The sequence below is a fragment of the Salvia miltiorrhiza genome, chromosome 1 (assembly GCF_028751815.1).
Source record: "Salvia miltiorrhiza cultivar Shanhuang (shh) chromosome 1, IMPLAD_Smil_shh, whole genome shotgun sequence".
NCBI classification, from domain to species: domain Eukaryota; kingdom Viridiplantae; phylum Streptophyta; class Magnoliopsida; order Lamiales; family Lamiaceae; genus Salvia; species Salvia miltiorrhiza.
In genome coordinates, this window is record NC_080387.1 from 21000853 (window position 1) to 21027242 (window position 26390).

Consider the following 26390-nt stretch of genomic DNA (forward strand, 5'->3'; position numbering starts at 1 on the left):
GGTTGTGAATTCAAACTTTAAAATTCAAATTCACAATTATTTGAATTCACAATCAAAATAAATCTTGGTTGTGAATTCAAATTTTAAAATTTGAATTCACAATTAGTTGTTTTGGTTGTGAATTCAAAATTTAAAATTCAAATTCACGACTGCTTGAATTCACAACCAAAACAAATCCTGGTTGTGAATTCGAGTTTTGAAGCTCAAATTCACAACTAGTTGTTTTGGTTGTGAATTCAATCTTTAAAATTTTCTTATATTATGTAAATTCCATTTTGAGCTATTGATTTTAAATATAAATGGTTACCATCAATTCATTTTTTTTTCTATAATCTTAATTAAGTACGTATACAAGATTATGGTTAATGATGTCATTTATTTATGACTATATTTTCCTTAAATTAAAGTTTCAAATTATACAGTTTTCAAACATCATTTTCGGATTACACAAATTATAAGAAGCGTTATGGAATGATCATAAAGCATAGTGAATTTTATTGTAACTGATCTTTTCTTCAAATTAATTAGGTGATCATGAGATTATCATGAAAGAATTTTACTCTAGTTACATGATTAATTCACTTGATGCAACTCAACGTTTGATTCAAAACACAACAAAACAACTTTATTCATCATCATCATCGTCATTAAAATAAATTTTTATTGAAACCGAAAAAATGAAAAGAAAAAAAAAACAGGCGAGAGAAAGGAAGAACAGACAACCTAATTATAACCCTTGCGAAGACAGAACCCAATCAGAGGGCCACGCCTCATTAAAACGTGCTTAATGAAAACCCAAAGGGAAAAACATAAGCAGGAAAAAGAGTACCTGTGTAGAAGAAAAGAGAGAGAGCACAGAAGCAAAAAAATGTGAAGACAGTTTCCGAGTCATATTCTTCAACAAAACATTTTACTCTAGTTACATGATAATGTTCATTCAATATCGTCTACCTTCATTGCTGGTGTTTGGTGAAGGTTATTTCGAAGGCCCTTAACTTCTCCATTTTCTACTATACTTTGACCTTGTTCTCACCACCACCTCCTGCAATGATGCATGATAAGAAGATTACCGGTTAGGCTTGTTTTTAAAAAACAAATAGAGAAATGCAAATTTGAACATACTTACTTAAGGCTGGATATCAACATGCCCTCTTTTGGAGATTGAGCCTCCAATATCTTTCTTGCAATGCCTTTGGTTGTCACCATCTTCAACTCCTTGAGATTAGCCATCTCTTTTGGGAGGGTCTCCAGATACGGGCAATTGTTGATTTCCAATCGCTTCAGCTTCGGCATTGCACCTTCTCCAACTTGTAAGTTTCTCAGACGCCACAACTCCCCCATGCATAGACCTTCGAGCTCTGCAAACCCCAAATGTGAGACCATCATTTCTTCACCCATGAAAGCATTCCTCAGGTTGAGGATTTGTAGCTTGGATAGCTTCTCGAGCACCGGCATGGGGTCTTCATCAAGAGAGGTATTAACCAAGCTCATGTAACGAATATCTGGAGGGAAATCAGTGGCACTCGGCAACTTGGTGAGGAGACCATCCAGTTTGAGTTGAGTGAGACGGTTTAGACTACAAAGCTCGTCCAGTGAAGACATTCTTCTGAAACGAGACCCCTTTAAGATGAGGCAATCAAGATTCTTCACCATAGCCAGCGAAGCCAAGATCTTGCTGACATCTGTGATTCTATCTACTTCTTGTATGCCCAATTTACGGAGATTATCCATCTTTTGAAATCGTAAGAGCTCATATGTCAAATTATCAGCCGATATGTAGGTGAGGGTCTGCAGATTCTTTAGATCATCTATCTGCAAAGGCTCCATACATATTATGTCAGACATGTAAAGGTGACGAAGGCTTCGGATTTTCCATATATGTCGCGGCACCTCCACCTCGAAGTTTAGTGCTATATCGAAAACCTCAAGCCTTTCCAACTTCGCCAACGACTGTGGAAGCTGTTTTATGAAATTGTTTCTCAATCCCAAATATTCCAAGCTAATCAACTCTGCAATCCCATACGGTAAAGTTTTCAAGCCAAAACCTTCAAAATCAAGTATCTTAAGTAGTTTTAATCTGCTCAACCAAGATAATCTGTCCAAGCTGCCCCCTCCACGAAAGACAAGAGAGATAAGATGTTTATCATGATCTCTGCGGTAATTGAACTTGTCTCTACTACAACAGATAACACAATGACGACTTTTCTTAGAGGTTAGATCATCACTCTTTCGAACCTCAAACCGTATTTCCTCCGTTGCTTTTGCGACGGCTAACCTGTGAAGATTACGATTGATGTAACAGTATTTAACCCGGTAGTCTGTCTTACTCCTCCCTTTTACTTCAAATATGCACTCATTAATCAATTCAGCTATAAAAAAAATTCCAATTTCCTCATCGGTTTTACTTTTCTCTTTTCCTCGTGAGACGTCCAATATTCCTCCTGCAGTCCATAATTGTACCAATTTTTGGACTCTTATAGTTGTACCTTCCATGAAAGAGCCCACATGCAAGAAGCATGATTTCATTATTGGAGAACGCATTTTGTGGTAGCTCAACTCCAATATTTCTGATGTTGAACTTAAATCCATTGATTCTAGAAAACTTGCCCATTCACTCTCCGACTGTTCCTTTACAGACAACTTGCCTCCAGCTTCCATTATTGCCAACGGCAAACCGTCACACCTTGTAACGATCTTTCTCCCTATTTCCACCAAGTGGTTGGGGCATTTATTGTACTCTCCGAATACCGTCTTCAAGAACAATCTCCAACTCTGAATATGATCAAGAGTTCTCCTCTCATGAATGTATTGGGCATGGCCTATTATATCCCGAATACGACTGGTCACCAACAATCTACTTGCTTTTTCTGCTTACACAAGAATCGATTCAAGAGTGATTATTGAACTAGAAACTCAAGTGTAATTCTACTACGTTAAAAGATTCAATATCTCCACATCTATCAATTCACAACTTAATATTCTTGAATTCACAACCAGATCTATGAGTTCACAACTGAATCGTTAGTGTTGGTGGTGAATTCGAGTTTTAAAATTAGAATTCACGACTGAATTGCTAGTGTTGTGAATTCGAGTTTTAAATTTCGAATTCACAACCAACTCTATTTTCTAGTTGTGAATTCAAGTAGTCGTGAATTTGAGTTTTAAAGCTTAAATTCACGACTAACAATATTCGTAGTTGTGAATTCAAGCTTCAAAACTTGAATTCACGACTAACAATATTTCTAGTTGTGAATTCACGCGAATTCACGGTTAACACTATTTTTAGTTGTGAATTCAAACTTTAAAATTCAAATCCGACTACTTAAATTCACAATCAAAATAAATCCTGGTTGTGATTTTGACTGGTTGTGAAATGCGCGAATTCTTTAAAGGGTAATTTTTTAATTTTTATATGCAAGGGTAAAATGATAAGTGTGGCAATTTTTTTTTAAGTTTTTATCTTATTGGATAATTTTTAAATTTACTTTTCCTAAGTAGCTATTTTCAAAATCCATTCTTTAATTAATACGATATTTATCCATAAATTTATATCAAATAATTAATAATACCAACTAATGTATCTATTAAATTGTATTATAATGAAACATATGCGATTGGAATAAAAGATAAAGTTGACGTGGTCTTTGGGGATTTAACATTCTTAATTTGGATTTTTTAGAAATACTAATACTTAAAAAAAAATATTGTAATAATAAGCAAGAGAAAATTGCACCTAAATACACAAACTTTGCCGAAAATCCATTTTTGATGCGATTTCAGGATTTTACATTTTAATACACCAATTTAAAAAGATGTTCAATTTTGACACAATTTTGAATTCCGGCGACCGGGATATTGACGTGGCAGCCGGAATCGCCACGTCATCACCACGTCACACACACACACACACTCCACCCTCTCTCTCTCTCTCTCACACACCCCTCTCTCTCTCTCTCTCTCTCTCTCTCTCTCTCTCTCTCTCTCTCCACACGTCAGCTTCCCCCCACCCCCCGGTCGGACCCTCCCCCTCCCCCAGAACCGCGTCGCACCGCCGCCGTCGAGCCCCCAGCCGCAAACCCTCCCTCCCGCCGTCAGCCACTTCCCCCTCCCAGAACCGCGTCGCACCCGCCGCCACTTCCCTCACCGGCTTCCCCCACCACCATCACTCTCTTTCACCGCCGCCCCTGCTCTCCCCACCACCACACCTCTTCCTCCACTTCCTTCACCCCTGCTCTCCCCACCACCACACCTCTTCCTCCACCGCCTTTCCCCACCACCATCACAGATCCGCCGCCCCTGCTCTTCCCCACCACCACACCTCTTCCTCCACCGCCTTCCCCACCACCGCACTCCCCACGACTCTCTCCCTCCACCGCGCTTCCCCACCAACAAAATTGACAAGGGATTAGGGCTCGATTTCTCATCAAATCCAAAACCCAAAACCCGAATTCACCTCTGCAATTCCCCGATTCAGTACTCTGTCAACGCGTTTCTGATTACCACGACCCCGATTCGGTACTCCGACGATGGGCTCGGCGGTTGTGGGGGAAGTGGCGGCAGGTGGTGGGGGAAGAAAAAGGGTCCGACGCGGTGGGAGAAGGGGGAGGGTCCGACGGCCGCCTGCCCACGCTTCTTCTCCAGCCCCCTTTGCTGGGGCGGCGGATATGTGATGGTGGTGGGGAAAGGAAGTGGAGGAAGAGGTGTGGTGGTGGGGAGAGCAGGGGCGGTGGTGGAAGATGTGGTGAGAGAGAGTGATGGTGGGGGGAAGCTGACGTGTGGAGAGAGAGAGAGAGAGAGTGGGGTGTGAGAGAGAGAGAGGGTGGAGTGTGTGTGTGTGTGTGTGACGTGGCGATTCCGGCTGCCACGTCAATATCCCGGTCGCTGGAATTCAAAATTGTGTCAAAATTGAACAACTTCTTAAATTGGTGTATTAAAATGTAAAATCCTGAAATCGCGTCAAAAATGGATTTTCGGCAAAGTTTGTGTATTTAGGTGCAATTTTCCCAATAAGCAAAATCAAATTAATTGTTATGAATTAACTTGAATATAAACTTAATTCTCAACTTCCTTTCTTCTCCCTTTCATAAAAATCTCCTCCATCCCTAACTCTTGGCGTCTAAAAAAAAAAAATCTATCCGTCTTCTTAATAGATCTCAATATCAAGAGAGTTTCACGAAGACGTGTCGATAAATATTCGCATTCATCTAAAAGGCATATATACGTACCTGTCCCAAATTAAATCAATTACTTGAAAATTTTTAATTTTTATAAATATAAGTTGTTACGAATTCATATATTTGTATCTGTCTATAATTTATATACTCATATTCATCTCAAATTCAATTAAAAAGTGAACCCTTCATGTTTCAATGTCGTATAGTCTTATCCGCTATTTAACTAATACTATGATCTCAATATTTACTACCACAAAATTTGTAGTATAAATGTTTTTTAAGACAAAATATCGACTAAAAGATATTACTATTTCAATACATCACATATAACACATGTATTAATAACATGCAATTACCTAAAATTTTATACTCATTTTTGAATTTCGATAGTAATACTTGGTACTCCCTCCGTCCGCCAAGATTATGGCAATTTGCTTGGGCACGAGATTTAATAAAATTGGTGATGATTTTGATGTAGTGGAGAAAGGGTCCCACCACTTTATAAGATGAGTGGTTAAAATTGAATTTTGAGTGGTTTTTTTGCAAATAAAGAGTGTTAGTAAGGATAAAATATTAAAGAGGATGGTGGGACCATTGCCATAAAAGGAAAGTGACATAATCTTGGCGGATGCCCAATATAGTAATTGTGACATAATCTTGGCGGACCGAGGGAGTATTTAAGTACTCCCTCTGTCCCAATAAAAGTGGCCATTTTTTTTGGCACAGAGATTAAGAAGGAGATAGACAGATAGTTATGTTTAATTAATTATGGTCCACCAAAATTAAGGATTTAATTAAAACTTCTTCCTCTCACCAAAATATTGAATATTTTATTATTAACTAAAATGCATATTATTTAGTAAAAAAGAAAGGCAAAAATAAGAATAAACAAGAAACAATTAAAATATTACTATCATTTATGAAATATTTCTATATTTGGTTTGAAACTTTTATATGGAGAGATGTTTTCATATTAAAATTTCTGCAAGGAGATGAAGGATTTCCAAAAATTAAAATAAAAATCTATCATTAATTTACAGGACCATGAATTAAGAAGAATGCAAAAATTTCAAATCGTAATATATTACGATGAATGGTCTAAATAAATTGAGTACTATCACTACCATATCGTAACTCGTTTATTAATCCTACATGTTTATTTAAAGGATAACATATAATGAATTATATTATAATGGTTAATAGTGTTTTATGGCCCGGATTTTCATTTTTCCCACAAACTTCTGAACTTTTAGTTTTTTTCATAAAATGTCCCACTATACAAAATTCATTGACAAAAAGATGAATTATATCGCCGAAAGAAATATTTTGGGGACCGTCATTGTTGGGAAACCATATTAGAAACCATCATCATTGAAAAACGCACGCTGAAAGTTCAGGATTTTTTTGTTATCTTTCTTTCATTAAATTTTATATAGTGGGACATTTTATGGAAAAATTAAAAGTTCGAAACATTTTACGGAAAACGCTGAAAGTTCGAAACATAAAATACTATTAACCCTATTATATTAAATTTAACCTTTCTAATTCAAAAATAATGTAAAAATATTAAAACACCCATAATAAATATGGCTTCTTTAATCATTTTTATTTGTTCATAATAAGTCTCATCTTTTCATTTTAATTAGCATCTACTTTATTTTGTTCACTTACATAATTTATAAAAAAATAATCACACTTAAAACTTGTTTCATGTAATAGCAGATAAATTTATTTATTTATTGGAGTTATGGCCAAAAAATACACGAATTTTGAAAAAAATTGCAATTTTCACCTGAACTTTTGATTAAGCTTCAAAATACATGAACTTATATTTTTGTTGCAATTTTCATATAAGTTTGACTTTCAACGAAATTAGAGCTTAATTAACAGTCGAAAATTCATCTGATATTAGTCTAACTTCTAATGATATCAATTAAGCTCTAATTTCGTTGAAAGTCAAACTTATGTGAAAATTACAACAAAAATACAAATTCATGTATTTTGGGACTTAATTGAAAGTTCAGGTGAAAGTTACAACTTTTTTCAAAGTTGATGTATTTTTTGGTCATAACCCCTTATTTATTTAGGAAGTAGCAAAGAGTAACATACCGTTATGAGGAAAAGCGGTGAAGACGAAGTCCAAGTCTTGGTCCCTCCAAACGTGGTCAAGAATTATGAAATATCGTCTGGTGTGAAGGTGTTGGAACACCATGTCGCGGAGGCGGCTAGGCTCGTGGGCGTCCACCTCATCGTAATTCACTCCGAACTGTAGAATTAGTTCCTTAAGCACCTGTTTTGAAGTGAATTCAGTGGAAACATACACCCAAGCGCGGATCTCAAATTCAGAAGCCACGCGCTCATGGGTGTATAGCATCTGAGCAAGAGTGGTCTTCCCCACACCCCCCATGCCCACGATACACGATGTTGCGAGCCCCTGCGCCGACTCCTCCAAGAAGATCGCTTTCCGGAGCACCAATTCCACATCCTCCTTCATGCCCTCCACCACCCCCACTTCTACTTCGACTGCCGGAGGAATCCGGCGACTGGTGGGACCCGCCTCCTCAGATCTAGAAAATTCACTCCAGAGAACTTGGAGACAGATCCGCATGCCATGGAATGTATTCATTACTTGGCCGCTACTGGGTTTAAAGAATTTAAAAAAAGCCGATTTTGGTTGAGTATCCTGCAGGATGTAGTTATCAATGGCGACGTCCACGTCGTGAGCAATCTCCGTGACTCGAGATATGTAATCTCCAGATTCCTTGGTGCTGTTGTTAGTGAAGAGAGACAGCATCCCTCTGAGATCATCTCTCAGCCCTTCCACTACTACTACTAGCTCCTCCTTCTCCTGCTTTGCTGTTTTTCGATGTTTGGAAACACCCTCCTCAATCACCAGCAGATTCTCCAGCTTTTCCACCGCCGATAATACAATTGCCTCCGCCATATCCACTTCTTCTAACTCTCTTGAGCTCTACTTCATCTTCCCCTTTTCTCTCTCGTTTTGGAATTAATTATAAGGAAGATGTATTGTTATGAAGAGGTCAACAACAAAATGGACCAATCCTTTTCTTAAATTTATAATTAAAATGCACCAATCCTTTTCTTAAATTTAATTTAATATTATATGCTAGCTGTATCCAAACACCTTTCTTAATAAATGTAAATGATTCCCTTTCGATATATGCAACTCAGTTTTCAATCAACATTAAATAAGAGACTAATGATCATGTTAATTAATTTAAAAACCTTATGTAGTGGTGAGGGCCGGCCCTTATGGTAATATGTGGGTACAGCTGGCAAGATGAGCGGGTCGGGCTTACGATTTTTGAAATTGTACTTATCCAATAATCGTGGGTTATTCTATTCATAACCCTCATTTTACTCATTATAATCCCCTATTTGATAAGTAAAATTATAAATTTACTATTTTATCTTATAACTCATAACCCCTAAACTAAAAACTTAATAAAATAGACTTAATATATTAAAATACCCACTTCCATAATATGTCTATGAAAAATACCCACCTCCTAGTAAGGGGGTGGGTATTTTTCATAGACATATTATGGGGATGGGTACTTTTAATTCCACCCCTAATAAATAATTAGATAAATAAATATATAAAATAAAATAAAATATTTTCATCAAACACAAGGACTACAAAACATGACAAATAAACACGATTAAAAAGTATTACTTGAAAATTAGGTGAGAACTTTATTTTCGCATCTTCAACTCCAAAGAAATGCAGGAAACAACGAAGAGGAAGCAATCCATATAATTAATAGCAAGATATGATGAAAAAGTATCAACATTTCAACAAAACAATGTGCAGTGAGCGCTCGTTGAGGGGGGTTGAATTTAGCATTTCGGCATTTTCATTTACTAATGTTTGTTGTTTATTTGAAAAAAAAATTAGTTTATTTTGCAGGTTTTTTAAATTTCATGGAGTCATGATTGTGATTTTTTTTTTTTTGATCAGAGAAAAGAGATTTCATTAAAAAAAAATCAGGTCGAACCACAAGGTACCAGAGGTACCAAGTGTACAAAACCGAAAAAGAAAAGACAACGGATTGGGCGAAAGAGAAAAACCCCAACCAAAAGAACATCACAAAAGAAACCCAGAAAAACGGACTGCCCAATCTCCTAACCACAGCTGAATCAAAGAACAAAAGAACTAAAGAAGGTCTTGAGCAGGAACGTCATCTGCAACCCAAGCTTTATTAGTCCATACCTCTAGCATTAGAAAACCAACATCGAAACACTTGCTCCTGCGTTGTTTGATTCGAATCCGAACGCCAAGCCCACAATCTCGCCTTAATCTCTGCCATCATTCTTTCTTTGTTCCAACTTCCTTGATTGAAGATACAATTGTTTCGAGTCTTCCAAATGCTCCAAATCACACACATCCAAACAGCAAGGAAGAAGTCCACATCCTTATTACTCTCCAAATTCACGAAAGCGTTGAAATGTGCTTTGGTTTTAAAATGAAATACTGCTTGCTTACCAGTCCAGCGCAAGATTTCTTTCCAGATTTCCTCCGTTTTTTGGCAAAGGAAGAAGAGATGCTCAATGGTTTCTTCTTTCAACTGGCGAAGGGCGCATAAATCAGCCGCCGAGTGTGTCACCGCTTGTCTCCTCCGAAGGTTGTCCACCGTTGCGATTCTTCCTTTAAGGACCTTCCAAACTGTGGCGATGACCTTGGCTGGAACTTGGGCTTTCCAGATCATGGCTATCTCCTTTTGAACTCCCCACAAATTCGACGTTCTCCTGTTTTTAAAGAAAGTCTCATAGGCTGTCTTGACCGAGAAAACACCGCTACCGGCTGCCTTCCATCTCCAAGCATCCAAAGTACCTGCATTCAACCGTATCTTGTTGACACAAGACCTTAAAGATCGAAGCTACTCCAGTTCTCTGTCCCTCAAAATCCTATCCCACTCGAATTTCCACTCCTAAGTTCCTTCAATCCATTCCCCCATACAACCAACCACACCCTCTTTGTTGGAGCTGAGACGGTAAAGTCTCGGGAACAAATCAGCCAAAGAATTCTCCCCCGCCCATCTGTGTGTCCAAAACCTCACCGAGTTCCCATCTCCAATCACTCGCTCAAGATTTTCCCTCACCCCTTTTCCATCCTCACCCTTGCTCAGTCCCACCACTTTCCTCCACCAAGCCGACTTAATCATTGTGTTTCCCTCAGCCCTAAAACCTTCTTCATCCCACTCCAAGTCCCCATGGCAAGATTTAAACACCTTCACCCACAACAGATTTTTTTCTGTCAAAAATCGCCAGATCCATTTGGCCATAAGAGCCGAGTTAAAACCACCCAAATCTTTAAAATTGAGCCCCCCAAATTCAAGACCAACACAAAGATCCTCCCATTTTACCCAATGAATCTTTCTATCTTCTAAACCCCCCTCCCCCCCCACAAAAATTTACTCAAGCATGACCGCATCTCCGCTAAAACACCTTTTGGAATAAGAGAAAAGGAAAGATGATATACCGGAAGGGAAAACAGGACAGATCGAATCAAGGTAATTCTTCCGGCAAACGAGAACTTCCGTTTTTCCCAACCCTTGATTTTACTCTTGATATTTTCCACCACGTATTGCCATTCCGATGTTCGAGAAATCCTTGTCCCAATCTTGATTCCCAAATATTTAGTGGGCAGCCCACCCACTTTACATTTGAGAATTCCTGCCAGTTCTTCACTTCTGAAGGCTGGAATCCCCACTCCAATGAGACAACTCTTATCGAAATTCACTGTTAATCCCGAAAGTAGTTCAAAGAGCTTGAGGACGAACTTTAATGCTCTGACATTATCCACCTTATTTGATAAGACGAACATTGTATCATCAACATACTGAAGATGTGATATTCGAATGTCTTCTTTCCCAATCTTATACGATTCAATCAGATTCTTTTGCACTGCTCTTTCCACCAGAAGGTTCAGACCTTCAGCCGCTATCAAGAAAAGGAAAGGTGATAATGGATCGCCCTGTCTAAGACCTCTACCAAGTTGAAATTCACCTGAGGGACTGCCGTTGACGAGGACATTTGAAGATGCCGAGGTGAGACATCCTTTAATCCACGACCTCCACCTATCACTGAAGTTCATCTTTTGAAGCATACCATCAAGAAAGCCCCAATCAACAGTGTCATAAGCCTTTGCGAAATCTGCTTTGAAAAGAATCAGGCCTTTTTTCTTCCTCTTGCTTTCATCAATAATTTCATTAAGAATAACAACGCCGTCCAAAATGTACCGCCCCTCGATAAATGCACTCTGACAATCTGAAATAACAACATTCAATACCTGTTTCATTCTGGCTGCCAAAACCTTCACTATCACCTTATAGAGGCAGTTGATAAGAGAGATCGGCCTGAAATCCTTGAGCTCTGTCGGCCCTTCTTTCTTTGGAATTAGTACGACAAACGAAGTATTGCACCCTTTTGCTAATTTCCCATATTGATGAAACTCGTTCATTAGTTTGCACAAGTCTTCTTTGATAATTTCCCAACACCTTTTCAAGAACAGGAAATTAAATCCGTCGGGTCCGGGGCTTTTATCACCATCACACTGCCACACTCCCGATTTAATCTCCTCGTCAGAAAAGGGAGCATCAAGGCTATCTCTGATGTCGTCCGGGAGCTTCTTTTGGCCAAACTCTTCCGGTAGGACCGGTCTTCTTCTGCAAGTTTCCTGGAACTGATTTTGGAAATGACTTTTAATAGCTTGTTTTACCGCCCTCGGGTCGTCCGACCAGCTATCTCCCACCATAAGCCCTGAGATACCGTTGATGATTCTTCTAGATTTGATTGCTTTATGAAAGAATTTACTGTTGATATCTCCCTCCTTCGCCCATCTGCTTTTCGCCTTTTGAGCCAATAAACTGTCTCTATCTTTAAGATGGATCATCAAAGAAGCTTCGGCCTCACTTCTTTCAATGACTTCATCCTCATCAAGCCCTAAAGAATCATCAATGAAGTCCCATTGTTGTATTTTATCCCTCAGCAAAGAGATTTTCTCCTCAATTCTACCAAACGAGGTTTTATTCCAGCTCTTCAAGTCCTCTTTCAATATTTTCAATTTTTTCTTTAAACACAAAACAACCCCAACCTGATATGCCTCCCTTATGCCATGAATCCTTGACAACATTATCAAAATCGGGATGATTTAAACAAGCATTAATAAATCGAAACGGCTTTGGGCCCCAATCAACTGCCTTTGTCTCCATGATAATCGGGCAATGATCTGAAACTGTTCTCGGCAACCCTCTCGCCATGGTCTGACCCCAATTCGACAGCCACTTTTCATTTACCAAAAATCGATCCAATTTTGATTTACAAAACCCTTGTGGTTGATACCACGTGAAGGATCTCCCCTGTAATCGAATATCTTCCAAATTATTATTAGAAATGAATTTGTCGAACACCTGTAAATCTATAGCTGAAAATTGAGTCCCTCTGTCACACCTTTCCGAACTGATTCTAATAGAGTTAAAATCACCAGCAACACAGATACAAGAATCTCTATTATGATCACGACTCACTTGATCCCACAAAATTTCTCTTTCAATAAGACTCTGCGGAGCATAAACATTAATGAAGCAACATCTCAAATTACCTGGAGACCAAAATCCATTAACGATCAGAGCACCCGGAAGATCCCATTGGCTTGATGTTGAAAAATTCCTCTTGTTCCAGATCGAGAGAATTCCCCCCGATCTCCCAACTGCTTGGCTTTGTGCAAAATCAAAATTGTCTCCACCCCACATCGATTTCAATTCCATCTCCCTAATTCTCTCCATTTTTGTCTCCTGAAGAAAACATAAATCCACCTCTTGCTTGCGAATCAACTCCCTCACTTCTCGTTTCTTAACTGAACTCCCAAGGCCACGGACGTTGAAAGAGAGCACTTTCATTGAAAACAATTTTCCTGATTCGCCTCAGCTCCTGTCTTCCCAGATTTCCCAATGATCTGTTCCACCATTTCCACATCATTGAGATCGCTCGAAAGACCCAATTCCTTCCCAAAGTTCCAGATTTTGTTTCCCTCTTCGAATTCGTTGCAATCTTCAGCCCACTGCTCTTTCTCGGCCTGGTCATCTGACTTTGTAGCATCGCCTTCCTCGAGGGGTTTACAAATCACACCAGTGCCCCCCGAAATTTCTGAAATCTTTCGGCTCTGAGAACCAGCGACTTTTTTTGGTTTAAGAAGAAGAAATCTATTCTGCCCAAATCTCATAGAAGATTCGCCCCCATTTCTCTTTTTGAGATAAGAGGTTTTTTCGCTCCTTTTCCTCTGAGAAATCGAATCAGTGAGCACTTCAGTATTTTCAATCTCCCGAGAAGAGGTGGGTTGGGCTGATAAAATCTCCTTAATGGGTTTCTCTAAACTTGGGCCAATGACAAGATTCGCAAGAATTGAATCAAGCCCAACTGATGAAGAAAGAGACCGTTCCTGAATCACGCGCCTGGGCTTCGGAGATGGGCTCCGTATCTCTGGGCTTGGTTGTTGGGGCGAGGTATGGTTGGACTTACCACTACTACAAAAGTTTACATACATAACAGTGAATAGACAACGGTTTTTTTCAAAAACCGTTGTGTATGAGCGCACTTTTAGGAATAGATAACGGTTTTGCGAAAATCCGTTATCTATGTACTGTTGTCTAAATGCATAGATAACGGTTTGAACAAATGCGTTATGTTTTTGCGTTATCTATAAGTTGCATACATAACGGTATTACAAAACCGTTGTGCCACCGTTATCTATGACCATCTTTTATAACAGTAATTTACAACGATTTTTGAACCGTTATGTATAAGAGTCATTTACAACGGTTTTTGAACCGTTATGTATGAGCGTCTCTAAAAACTGTTATGTATAATTTTTTTTATTAATTTTTTTTAAAATAATTTTCTACATTCTTATATTATATTAAAAAATAAAAAATAAATTATTTATCCTAAAATTTGAATTTATTCCTAGATATAGACTTTGAAAAATAAAAAATTCATAACATTTTTTTATTTTATCAACACTTATATAAAATGTAAATTAAAAATCTAAATTAGAAATCTAAATACCAAAAATTGAATATTAAAAGTGAAAAAAAGAAAAAGACAAAAGGAATAGATTTTGCCCTTATTTCTCTTCAAAATTTTCGCGGCTAACACCTCCAAAACCCTAACAACCCCCCACCAAATTTTCCCAAATCGAACTTGGCCTCTTTCTCTCTTCACCATCGTCGCGCCCTGCCACCGCCGTCGCGACTCGCCGCCACGACCAGCGTCGCTGCCACGCCGGCCGTCTGCTCGGCCGGATTCCACCATCATTTCCCCTAAATTGGTTTCCGACCTTAGGGCTAGGGTTCCGCCGAGCAGGATTTTGAAGAAGGCGTCAGACGACGCGGTCGTCTCCTGCCTGCGGATTGCCACTCCCGTCGACCAGCTGCCCAGAATCGACGCCTAGGGTTTTCAGCCTCCCTCTCCTCTCTGAATTTCGCCCCTCCGGCGAGTCCCGCCACTTTCGCCGCCGTCGCACCGCCGCCCCCAGCCTCAGGTAACACCTTTATTCTCTCTCTCTCTCTGCTCTCCCTCTCGATCTCTCTCTCCTGTTCTCGGTTTGTGTGTGTGTGTGCTGTGTGGATGCTATAAAATTCAAATTAGGGCTCCGAATTTCGATTTTTTTTTTTTGTGTAATTGTTGTTGTGTGGATGCTGTAAAATTCCAGTTTCTTTCATGCTTCCTCACACACGCTCCTCTTTTTACCCAATCCTCTGTTTTCTCTTCAAAAGTTACACAAGGTTTTCTTTCTTTCTAATTTCTGAATTCAAAGTATGTCAGTCACTTTGTTTAAATCGTTTGGAGTTATGAAGCTGTTGTTTAGTCTTGAAAAATTTGTTTTAGTTGAGATACCGTTATGTACTCTATATAAGCGTACTTTGTCAAGTGGAGTTGAGATAGCAGTCGGATCATCAAAGCAATGGTCCACATCTATGGAAGCCCACTTCAGGAACAAGGTACCTACATGAAATATGCAATTTTGTGTCATTTTTTAAAATCTGCAATATATTGATTATTGCACTATGAAAAATAAGGAGGTTATCAAAACATCCATTTCTAAATTGGACCAGCAGACCGAAATTCTTCATTAATTAAGTTGACTTTGATGGCCTTGGTGTTTTCAGATTGACAGATTATCAAAAGTGAATCACAAGAATTTTGCTAGCTTACTGGGATACTGTGTGGAAAAGAAGCCTTTCACTAGAATGATGGTTTTCGAGTATGCTCCAAATGGAACACTCTTTGAGCACTTGCATAGTCAGCATTTTCTACTTCTCTTTTAGTTAATCAACCACTTTTCTGGATGAAATTAATTTATATTTCTCATCTATTAGAATCAATATCAATAAAAGGGAGAACCCTGATGAGTATTAAGGAGACACCAATTGGTGGAAATGTCACCTTTGATTGCTCTCCTTCGGGCCCTTGCATACCATGCCTTCGCGCTGAAAAGGTCTCTCTCTCTCTCTGAGAATCATGCTAGTATTGGTTTTGCTTGTCTTTATTTCTTTTTTGATGATCGATATATTGGAAATTCAGTGCAGAAATTAGGGTGTAAGTTCAAATTGATCACGTTATTTTGGTTACTTGCTGAACTGGAGATGGAAGCTTAGTTTGTGTACATTTTCCTTTTTGTTAAGCTTGTAGATGTAACTTCATTGGATGAATGCTATTTGGAATCATGTTAATTAAGATTATATATAATAGCAAAGGAGTCCAGCAACTCAGGATACTGTTATATGTAGTCTTGCACTATTGGTGATGACCTAGTGCAGCAAGCCTAGTTAGCTGACGAGTAGACTCTTGTTGTAGTTCTTCTTGTAAAAGCAGTCTGTTAGTTCTCTTGCCGTTTTATATCTTGACAGTCACAGGATTCAGTTTGCCTTTCCCTATGAGCTAAACATATACCATCACTTTATCTTAATGTCTTTGATGGAATGAGTTTTTTGTTGTTCGCCCCTAAATTCAAACCATAAGTACTCTGTGGAGTTCGATAAAATTTAGTGCTAGGTATAGAACGAGCTTCAGGAGATCACAATCCCTGACTCTTTCTTTTCAGTAAATGGGCAATGACACCATTTCCATGTTATGATTATGTATCTGTTATATTTAAGAATGCTAGCTAATTGAGATTTTGGAACACAACTTATTTGGGATGATATGCTAAAATGTCATAATAATATGTAATCTGTTGTTATGCAATTTTTTTTATAATGGTGAATGTTTTGAATTCTTAAGAGTTGACACCCCGATTGATATCTTTCTTACTACTTCTTAGAATGATGAAAAATATCGTTGCGGCGAAACCGGATATCGCATTCGTCTGAAATGTGTACCCTCTGGATCTGGGTCCAAAGACTCAAAAAGTACAAAAGGACATAAGAAAAGATCTACTCTTGAGTTCACAGAGTTGGGCGGTAATCAGCACGATGGGGACCTAAATATATCTTCAACTAGGCAAAGAAGATTACTTGGTGATTCATCCAAATCTGGACCACGTTCTTATGTCACTTATAGGAGCTGTATACCTGCTGTAAACGAAGAAAAATTGTCGGTTTTAGGTTTTGAGGTAAGCTTACCCTTCTTTACGCTTTCTATACGTATCTGTTCTTGTCCAAGCTGTAGAGAATTCGTTATAACATCATAATAATGAAGTTGGAACTTTTGCAAAAAAAAAAAAAAAAAAAGCGTAACCATATTTTTGTAGCAATGATAACTTTTGATGGAGAAAGAACTTGAACTTGAAACTTTTGGTTCTAAAAACGAGTTTGGGGTTGGGGCTGCGCATTGGCCTTGTTTTGGCCTAGAAGTTATTCTCCTTGCATAAATAACCTCTGTCAACTTAGATTGTATATTTTGATTAATCAAGTTCTTGCTTATGTATTGCTTTGTGCCTGTAAATGTGACTCCGCAGGCCCTAATGTTGGGTTTGCTCGTAAGCAGTGGCTCATTCATTTACTTCAGGCGAAAGCGTGCTGCTGTTCCTGGTGGTGTGCCGGTGAGGCTTCCAACTAGTTCTAGGTTTTAAGTCCAGTCTACAATTAAACATATAGATTTTTTTTTGCTTGCTTCAGAAACAGGTACACAAACAGTTGGTGGAAGAAAACTCAAAAAGCTGAAGCCCCCCATCAACCCCCCCTCCCCCCACCCCCCGAGCATCTCCAAGACTAGCAGGCCTAGGGGAAGGCCGAGAAAGGTGAATCCACAGCCATTTCAGACGGGATTTGAAGGCTAAGATGCGTGCTACCCCTTTTAACATAGAGGTTTATGTGTGACTAAGTCATTTTAGGTGTCTCAAAGTTGTTTGAATATGAATGATTATTTGACAGCAGCTTTTTGATGGGAAAGAGAGATCTTATATATGCATTTTAAAGGTATATCAGATGACATTTAATAAAGGTATACATAATTGAAATCAATGAGTTGATTAGTCATCTATTTTTGATAATGTTAGTAATTATATGATGCTACCAACATTCCTCTTCCTCTTGTCATTACTTAAGCTTTGTAATCTGCTGAACTGTCTGGATCCGAATGAATTATTTCTGATTCTATTTGTAGGAGAGAAATGGGAAAGGTAGACCTCATGACTCAGAACCTCCTACCCCCCATGCACTCATGAAAATGGGTTCAAGGTTAGCCAGTTGCTTTATTTTGACTCATGCACAGAATTAAGCTTTGTATATTTTATTTTTTTCAATAAGGTTGATCTTTTATAATTGTATGTGTTTTGAACTGAGAGCTGTTGCTTAGCGATGACACTTGTTCCTGAAATCTAGACATACATGTTAAGACAACCGGGCATAATTGAGATGATGGGTTGGATAATAATTTGTCCATAGCATAAGATGATATACAAAGGGCAATAATCATGCTTTGGTTTCATTATTATCTTGTGCATAATAATTTGTCCAGTAGCTTAGTGCAACTTAGACATTCCTGCTTTGGCTTTCATTACTATCTTTCGCCATGTGCCGAGTGCAGGTTGACAGCATACTTGGCGCCCGTGGCGATGCTTTTGAGCATGAGGCAACTAGAAGAATGCGTAATGAATTTATGGTAGCTTGGGATGGCTTGAGGTCAAAAGACAACCGGAGAATCATAGCAGGTTGATTAACTAGTTCTTGAGGACTTGGTGCTAGAAATATTGTATGGTAGATTTTTGTTTTAGCTATAAGGTAGTTGGTATTTTCAATTTTGAATCGGAATATGCAATGATGATGTATACTTGATATTTGGTTCATTTGTATAATAATGTATGAATATTTTGGATGATATATAATATTGTTATTGTTGATTTTATCATTTTGTCGTTTTATAAAAATTGCAAAATTTAAAAATATACTACAATTATAAAAAGTGCAAAAAACTGTTATAAAAGGTGTAAAAAATCGTTATGTATTCTAATCAAAGATAACGGTTAAAATCGTTATAAAAATTGCAAAAATCGTTATAAAAAATGCAAAAAATCGTTATAAAAAGTGCAAAAAACTGTTATGTATTCTATCAAAGATAACGGTTAAAACCGTTATAAAAAGTCCAAAAAACTGTTAACTATGATAAAAAAAAAAATTTAATACATAACGGAAAAATCTTAATACATAACGGTGAAAAACTGTTATATATTCTATTAAAGATAACGGTTAAAACCGTTATAAAAAGTGCAAAAAACTGTTAACTATGATTAAAAAAAATAAAAAAAATTCTAATACATAACGGAAAAATCCTCATACATAACGGTATAAACCGTTATGTATAATCATTATAGATAACGGTTTCATACCGTTATGTATGAGCGTCTCGTACCGTTATCTATTCTCACATACATAACGGTTTTTTAACCGTTGTCTATGATACGTATCATAGATAACACCACTATACACAACGGTTTTTTTGCTCATAGATAACGGATAAAATCTATTATCTATGAGCGTTTTTCTAGTATTGTACACACCCTACTTGATTGTGATGAGTTTCATACATTCTAATTTATTCTTTCATTTTTTTAGTGAGGTACTGTGGCGGATCTTCTATATTTGAGCTATAAGGGTGAATGGGTGGTAAGGTATCAGTGCACATTAAATGTGATGCCCCGCTCTTTTAAATACATATTAGATTAAATATGTGCATTAGTTATAAAATTCTTTTAATTATTTATGGTGATTATTTTGTTCAGATAATATTATTTCAGCAAAAGTCTGTATAAGAGATACAGAGCTGCGATTTAATATTCAGTCATGAATGAAACCAATAATTAAATTTATTGGTTTAACTATACGTTTGAGACTTTGTTTTACCAGTTTATTGATTTAATCAATATTATTAGAAAATTTAGATTTATAACCGATTTTATAAATCGTGTTATTTAAATCAAATTGCTAGAATTATAACTTGAGATCATATGCATAATAATTTTATTATTTCGCATTATATGAGTTAAGGTATTAAGTCGCGAATTAATTCCGACTTTCACGTATTAAATCTCAAGATTGAGGATTTAATTTATATAAATACGACGAGTATTTATTAAACGAGAATAGGAGAATTATTACAGGAACTAGGAGAAACTAGATCACGGCACTACACGTATGTCTCGATTTTGTCATCCAACACATCAATTCCTACACTATTTCCTACACTATTCCCTACACTATTCCCTATACTATTCACCTTCCCCTCCAATACACCATTACTGCAGAAGGAGATTGTAAAGATTGCAGATTTCTTCCTGTAGTATATCTGAACTCCATCACACCCCAAAGTCTCCTGTAGGAGAAGAAAATCACGCCAATATCCACAATTTTCAAAAGCTTCAGCACGCCGAGAAAGAAATTTCACGGTAAGATCACAATTGTCAAAGGATGTAAATTTCAACGATCAAATCTTCAAAAGTTGCAACTCCAGGTACCAAAATTTCCACCATTTTGATTCTGTTGTCTGCAGAAACTCCTCTATAAATTGAGGAGAGTTCTGCAGAAGGAAGAAGTGCAGCGAGCAAGAGAGAGTTTAGGAGATTTGTTTTTTTTACTTGCAAGAGCTCAAGTGAGCTCCCTTCGCCGGGCCATTTCTTCGTCGACCGGCCACTAGGCTCTGAACCGAGAACGTGTACTCGTTCCTCCATCTTTAGGCTACCAAACCCAACAATCGAAAGGCCGAAACCTTCTCTATATTTTCCCGACCAAAGGCCACAATATCCTTCAGAGGCCAACGTCGAATTCCCGACTTAGCCACCGGCCAACTTACGGCCTTCGTTTCTCACTATCCTTACGACGAAAAAGGATCGAGAAACCACCGTTGTGTAGCCTGATCTATCTCGCACGAGGAAAACTAAGTCGTAGACCTTCGCGGCTAAACCCCATCGCGGAACGACGACCAGAAAAAAACCCCGGCGAACAACTTCCATTAGTGCTCACTTGGACAAGGGTAAGTTGACGCCCTTATTTCGATGCATTCCCGTTTCTATTATATTATGAGAAATTTCTGGGGTATAGATGGGAGTGTGGTAAATATTCGTACAAAGTTTCATATCTTTTGAACTTCTTTTACTACCCTTTTAAAATTCGAGAAGTCTACTGCCCGTATCTGCTAAAACTGTCGTGAGGCAGATGATTAAGTTAATTATTTCAGTAACCATATGTTGATATTTAGCTCTAAAATTTTTATTCTATGAAGATATATGTGTTAGCTATCTACATATAAAATTTGAGCTCATTCAGGTAACGTTTGCTATTTTTCAAAAATCTGGACTTTCAGTTGGCAGAAACTGCCGAATCTGGTAGGCGATGGGAAAATCGCTATATCTCTTAAACTACTTGGAGTTTTTCAACATACTTTTTTTTCAATTAAACTAGACTCAAAGAGGTTTCTATTGATATAAAATTCGAATCCATACGAGTTCGGAGTAAAAGCAGTTTATTAGTTGAAGTTGAATCTATACAGTTTTGTTGAGATTGAAATGTTTCTAAATAATTCTTATTAAGGATTTTAAAGTTTTATTGTTGATAAAATATCACTTTTAGTTTATAAATGAGCTATTGAGATATATAAATATTCTGAGAAAGATTTCATGAGAACTTGTTGGTAAAATTATATTAGATGGAATAGTTGATAAATGAAATATTAAAGATTTATTAATTAAATGGTTAAAATATTAAAATTATTAGATCTTCTCGAAAATTTCTTTTATAGTTAACTCCTTTTATTATTTTAAAATATTTTTACAAATGTTCCTAAAATCTCACAATGAAATTTTCATCAGGAATTAATATTTAGAATTTATTAATGACTTATTAGTTCTTTTAATAGTAGCAATATATATATATTGATTGGCATTATTAAATGGGGAAAAGGAAAATATTTTATAAATTATTCTTTATTTATAATGGATAAATAAAGGAATAATATAAAATGGGCTTTCCTACATCCTCAAAGGTACATGAAGTATTTCGATAAAAGAAGAACGATTGTATATGAGTTAGATACAGTCGTTTAAGGAAATATGGGTAGTTAGAGAAATGAGTGAATAGTGATTCACTGCATTTGTTGTTATCTTTTCTATTATTCACTCGAACACATGTTTCGTGTTATCAAAGGTTCAAATAAACAAAAGCGCCTGAGTAACCTATCGCGCTAAGGAAAGAGAATCATTGTCTTAAGTAGCAAAACACTGCAATCAGGTAGGCATTACTTTCGTATATATCAAATGAGTTTAAAATGTTACATTCAAGCAAGTTATTTCATGACAAAATCTTTGAGTTGAAGTTATTTCAAGTATTGTCTTGCCATAAAATGTTTTAATTTCAGTATGATATCTATCTGATATGGCTTTGCCAGTTATCATGTAATCGAATTCGGGTCTTGAGCAGTTGATAGCTATCCTGCCTTGGCTAGTGTACACCAGTGACCGTGAGTCATCTAGCGGGTTGGCCGGTCAAGTGACCGTGAGAGGTGGCCACCTCTCCGGCATACAGATTCAGATATGATAGATTACAAAAGAACTTAGTCTGATCAGACGAACTTTAGAATCACAAATGAATTTAGTATGCTTAGGGCCTTTTTAAGTAAAAACCCTTGGTTATACTATTGAAATGGCATGACAATTTACATTTATTATGTATGTATATGATTTTCGGCATATGTCTACTGAGTACTTTGTACTCAGCCCTGCATGTATTTCTAAATGTGCAGGTTGAGCAGTGATGAGTGATGATGGGGTGTCGTGCGGAGCTTTGTCATATTTACTAAATAAACTCTTGGCGATACATGTCTTCATACATGTATCACGTTCTATTTCCGCTGCGAACACTCAGTTATGATGCATATTATCCTATTATGTTGGATTGTCAAATCAAGTTATTGTATAAACACTTAAATCGGATACTCTTGACCGATTACTCGCTCTTATCTATTTATGTGTGTTTTTTTTCTCATATGATGTCTCAATCTTAGTTCAATTCCTTTATTATTATTTATCACCCCTTTTCTGTCCCCTCTCCTAATTTCCCTTCCCTAGTCACGGTTTCCCGACTTACCTATCCTTAGTTAAGACTGGTCGTGACAGAATGGTATCAGAGCAGTTCGGTTGCTCTGAACCCAAGAGTTATCCCAAAATTTATTCTTTACTGAATACTAGTGTTAGAAAGGTCAGTTGACAAAAGCTCAGCACCTCATCACAACATCCTGCTCAACAGAGAAACAGAGGTAAATATTTATTAAATGTTGAGAAAGTTGTATTTTCAAATGTTTGTACAAGTGCTTAAATCTCATGCTATATGATTGAGTAGATTCCTTGATGAACTTAGATGCGTTAGAAATGTTTGATCACTCTTACAAAGAACATAGAAGCAAAACATATACATGAGTTTAGTTATCATTCATTACAGTTGAAATGAAAAACACAATAGAAGAAAGAAAATCAGGCGTCACTCGAGGATGTATAAAGATAGAGACATGACGGAGCGTGTCACTCATGATGATACGGGCATAGTTCGAATTGTTCAAACATATCAACTATTGCCTTACCCAATAAAATTATTTATTATATAGCTCGTAGTGACAAAAGTGCATTGAATGATTTACTATTTGTGCAATGAGTTGAATCTCTTTCAACCCTTAAAATTTCAATACATATGTAAGTATTGGGATTATGACTGCACGATCTAGGACTTGTGAATTATTAATTATGCATAAGTCAGAGATTAAGACCAATATTACTTATGATATGATCACGACTTGTGTTGTTAATACATGAGAGTAATTAGAAACCTACTGCTATAATAACTTATTATGAGTTTAATTATAGAACGTCATTCTTTCAAAGATGGCAAGAACACGACGCACCGCTAGAAAGCAAATGACGAGGCAACCTAGTCCTGAAAGTATCCTCAGGGAATACCGAACCTACACACGTTGTTGGAGAGATGACCTAGGAGAGTTCCTCGCCCATTATTATCGACTGTGGAAAGCTGCACATCCCCATGGAGCCACTGGTTATGACGGGATCATGCGCTTGATCTTATTACTTCCACCAGACTGGCAGGGATGGGCTACAGAGCTCGCAGGTGACTACGTACACACTGCAGAAGAGTCGTTTGATCCAGAAGGCGATTTTCCACGGTTCATCGCAGCAATTCACTACACCTATGATGCCTTTGGCAGAGCATTCAGGGGACCATATATGAGGCCAGGAGACCTTGCTCCTGTTGGAGTTCGTCCGGAAGAAAGGACCCCACTTATGCCTACTCAGGCTCCTATAACAGCAGATCCACCCATCCCAGTGCAGAGTGTTTCCCCACAACTGTCTGTTCTCGGTCGTCGATGCCGAAACGACTTCGAGGCCGGGACATCACGTCCAAAAACCCAAAGGAAAGAGACGCCACCACCCCAATCACCAGTCGGTACACCCCCGATACAGCCACCTCCACCAGGGGAAGAGGACCCCATTTACAGTGCGGCCATGAAACAATTAGAAGAAGTCTTGCGTCAAGCACGCGAACTTATTGATAAGGGCAAAGCCCTGGCAGGCACTGACAACGATGAAGGTGAGATCTTGCGCCAGGCACTCAAGACTGCTGAAAAAGGGAAAACTCCAGCCCATGATGACACTGGGGAAAGTAGGAAGAAAACTCCAGGCAAGACGAGTTGGAAGCCACTACCTGCTCAGCCTCTTTCCCTTAAGAAGGGTACTACGACCTCCGATGCAGGAACGCCCTGCAAGGATGTGGTGAAAATCCGACTTCTCGGTGGTCGTGTTCAGCTCGGGGCAGAGGGTGAGGAAACAGAGGACTACTACCTGGATATCGACTCCGAAGAGGATCCGGAGGAAGACCCAGAAGAGGATCCGGAGGAAGACCCAGAAGAGGATCCGGAGAAGAGCAAGTCTGCTAGCTCCCATGGATCGATAGTCTAGGGCAGTTGTATTTGCTTGTATGATGTATCTCGAACTCGTGGGTTGTAATATTCATCTATCTAGGAAGTTGTTACTACAGGAACGGTAACTACCTATGGACCGTTCTATAACTCCATATTATTCGAAGAGGCCTCTAGGAGGCAGAATCTTTAAGTACTTATATATAAATTCACGCCTTCAGTAAATTCGTGTGTTAAGTACTTATTATATTTCGTTGATTTAAAAGTTTTGCATACGATATAGCTAGTACAAGGAATTGAAGAAGCAATGAACGAGTGTTAGAATACATCTACCATGTACTAATAAACATATTATATTGACTTATCAGAATGCCACCAAAGAGAGGACGTCCAAGAGGTGGGAGAAGAATCCCACAAAATGATGAAAGAGGTCCAGAACCAGGGCCAGAACCAGAAATAGCTCCACAACCAATACGGCCAGAACGTAGAATAGAGGAATTGTTTTTACGTCAAAACCCACCTGTATTCAGCGGTACAGGAGATCCAGCTGAGGCTGAAACTTGGGTGCGTGCAATCGAACGCATCTTCAACTTTCTGCGCTGCACCGACCAGGAACGTTTAACCTGTGTATCTTTCCAACTGACGGGATCGGCTGACTTCTGGTGGGAAGCCAGAATGAAGACAATGACAGCTGATCAACTAGAAAACCTCACCTGGGAGCAGTTCAAGATTGGGATATATGATAAATATATACCCAAAAGTTACCGAAAGAAGAAAGAGATGGAATTCTATAACCTGAAACAGGGGAGGATGACGGTTACACAGTATGATAGGATGTTTTGCGACATGTCCAGATATGCCCCAGAACTAGTTGATACAGACGAGAAAATGGCTGAAAAATTTTGTGCCGGTCTGAGGCATGAAATCAGGATGGCTTTGGCTAGTCATGGAGGGTTGTCGTATACTGAATCCCTCAGTAGAGCTCTAGACATTAAGGCAGCAATGCCATGGGAAAGACCAGTGGCAACACCTATGCCACCACCCCCACAAGCCCAATCCCAGAACTACAAAGGGAAACGAAAATGGGAAGGCAATTACAATGGCCAAACTGAGAAGAAACCATGGCAGGGACAACCACCCCAGCAACAGGGCTTTGGAAGGCAAGTTGCTCCTAATCAGGCGGGGAACAACCAACAGAAAACTTCACCCTGCCCAAAGTGCAACAAAAACCATGGTGGAATCTGCAAGGCTGGCAGTGATAGTTGTTACATCTGTAACCAGAAGGGGCATTATGCAAATCGTTGCCCAAATAAGCAACACGGGATGAGCTTAAGGCCAAACCCACCATTCCAAGCCCCACATCTGAGAGCTATCCAAGCGCTACCCCAGCCACGTCATCTGCAATTGCCGCAGCCTCAACAATCACATCAACCACAGCTGCCACAACCACAGCCACGTCAGCAGCAACAAAAGATGCAACCGTATCACGCAAGAGCCTATGCTATCAAACAGAACCAGCCCGAGAAAAACCAGGGAAACCTGGCAGGTATGGGCATGCTACTCAACACACCTGTTGTACTTCTGTTTGATACGGGTGCTTCACATTCTTTCATTGCAAGTGCATGTGTGGACACCCTAGGACTCAAAATAGAAAGATCTAATCAGGACATGAGTATCTCTTCACCAATAGGAGGAACAATGACAGTAACGCATGTTTGCTCGAACTTAGAATTGAACATAGGATCACTAGAGGTCATAGCAAACAACGTATATGTTATACCG

The 26390-nt window shown here is 38.4% G+C and overlaps 3 protein-coding genes across 5 annotated transcripts; 1 reads left to right on the forward strand and 2 right to left on the reverse strand.

The window, feature by feature from the left end:
* Positions 1 to 598: 598 nt before the first annotated feature.
* On the reverse strand, positions 599 to 2010 carry LOC131006953 (probable disease resistance protein RF9). Of its 2 annotated transcripts, none has more exons than XR_009095835.1 (2): positions 952 to 2010; positions 599 to 829 (listed from the first exon to the last, which is right to left on the reverse strand). XR_009095835.1 is itself a non-coding variant. In XM_057934095.1 (2 exons), exons 1-2 carry the CDS (start codon positions 1843 to 1845, stop codon positions 1030 to 1032), a joined length of 732 nt encoding a protein of 243 aa, XP_057790078.1. In that variant the 5' UTR covers positions 1846 to 2010; the 3' UTR covers positions 599 to 1029. The 2 variants fall into 2 exon arrangements, 1 of the variants encoding a protein (XP_057790078.1); XM_057934095.1 differs by having other exon boundaries at positions 599 to 1042; positions 1127 to 2010.
* Positions 1925 to 8233, reverse strand: LOC130996640 (disease resistance protein RPP13-like). Its single transcript, XM_057921969.1, has 3 exons — positions 7284 to 8233; positions 2046 to 2867; positions 1925 to 1959 (listed from the first exon to the last, which is right to left on the reverse strand). Exons 1-3 carry the CDS (start codon positions 8116 to 8118, stop codon positions 1925 to 1927), a joined length of 1692 nt encoding a protein of 563 aa, XP_057777952.1. The 5' UTR covers positions 8119 to 8233.
* A 7342-nt stretch (positions 8234 to 15575) lies between these two features.
* Positions 15576 to 17281, forward strand: LOC131006955 (uncharacterized). 2 transcript variants are annotated; one of them, XM_057934096.1, is made up of 3 exons: positions 15576 to 15693; positions 16519 to 16809; positions 17155 to 17281. In XM_057934096.1, the coding sequence occupies exons 1-3, from the start codon at positions 15604 to 15606 to the stop codon at positions 17266 to 17268; spliced, it is 495 nt and encodes a 164-aa protein (XP_057790079.1). In that variant the 5' UTR covers positions 15576 to 15603; the 3' UTR covers positions 17269 to 17281. The 2 variants fall into 2 exon arrangements, with proteins under 2 accessions (XP_057790079.1, XP_057790080.1); XM_057934097.1 differs by having other exon boundaries at positions 15577 to 15693; positions 17184 to 17281.
* Positions 17282 to 26390: the final 9109 nt, after the last annotated feature.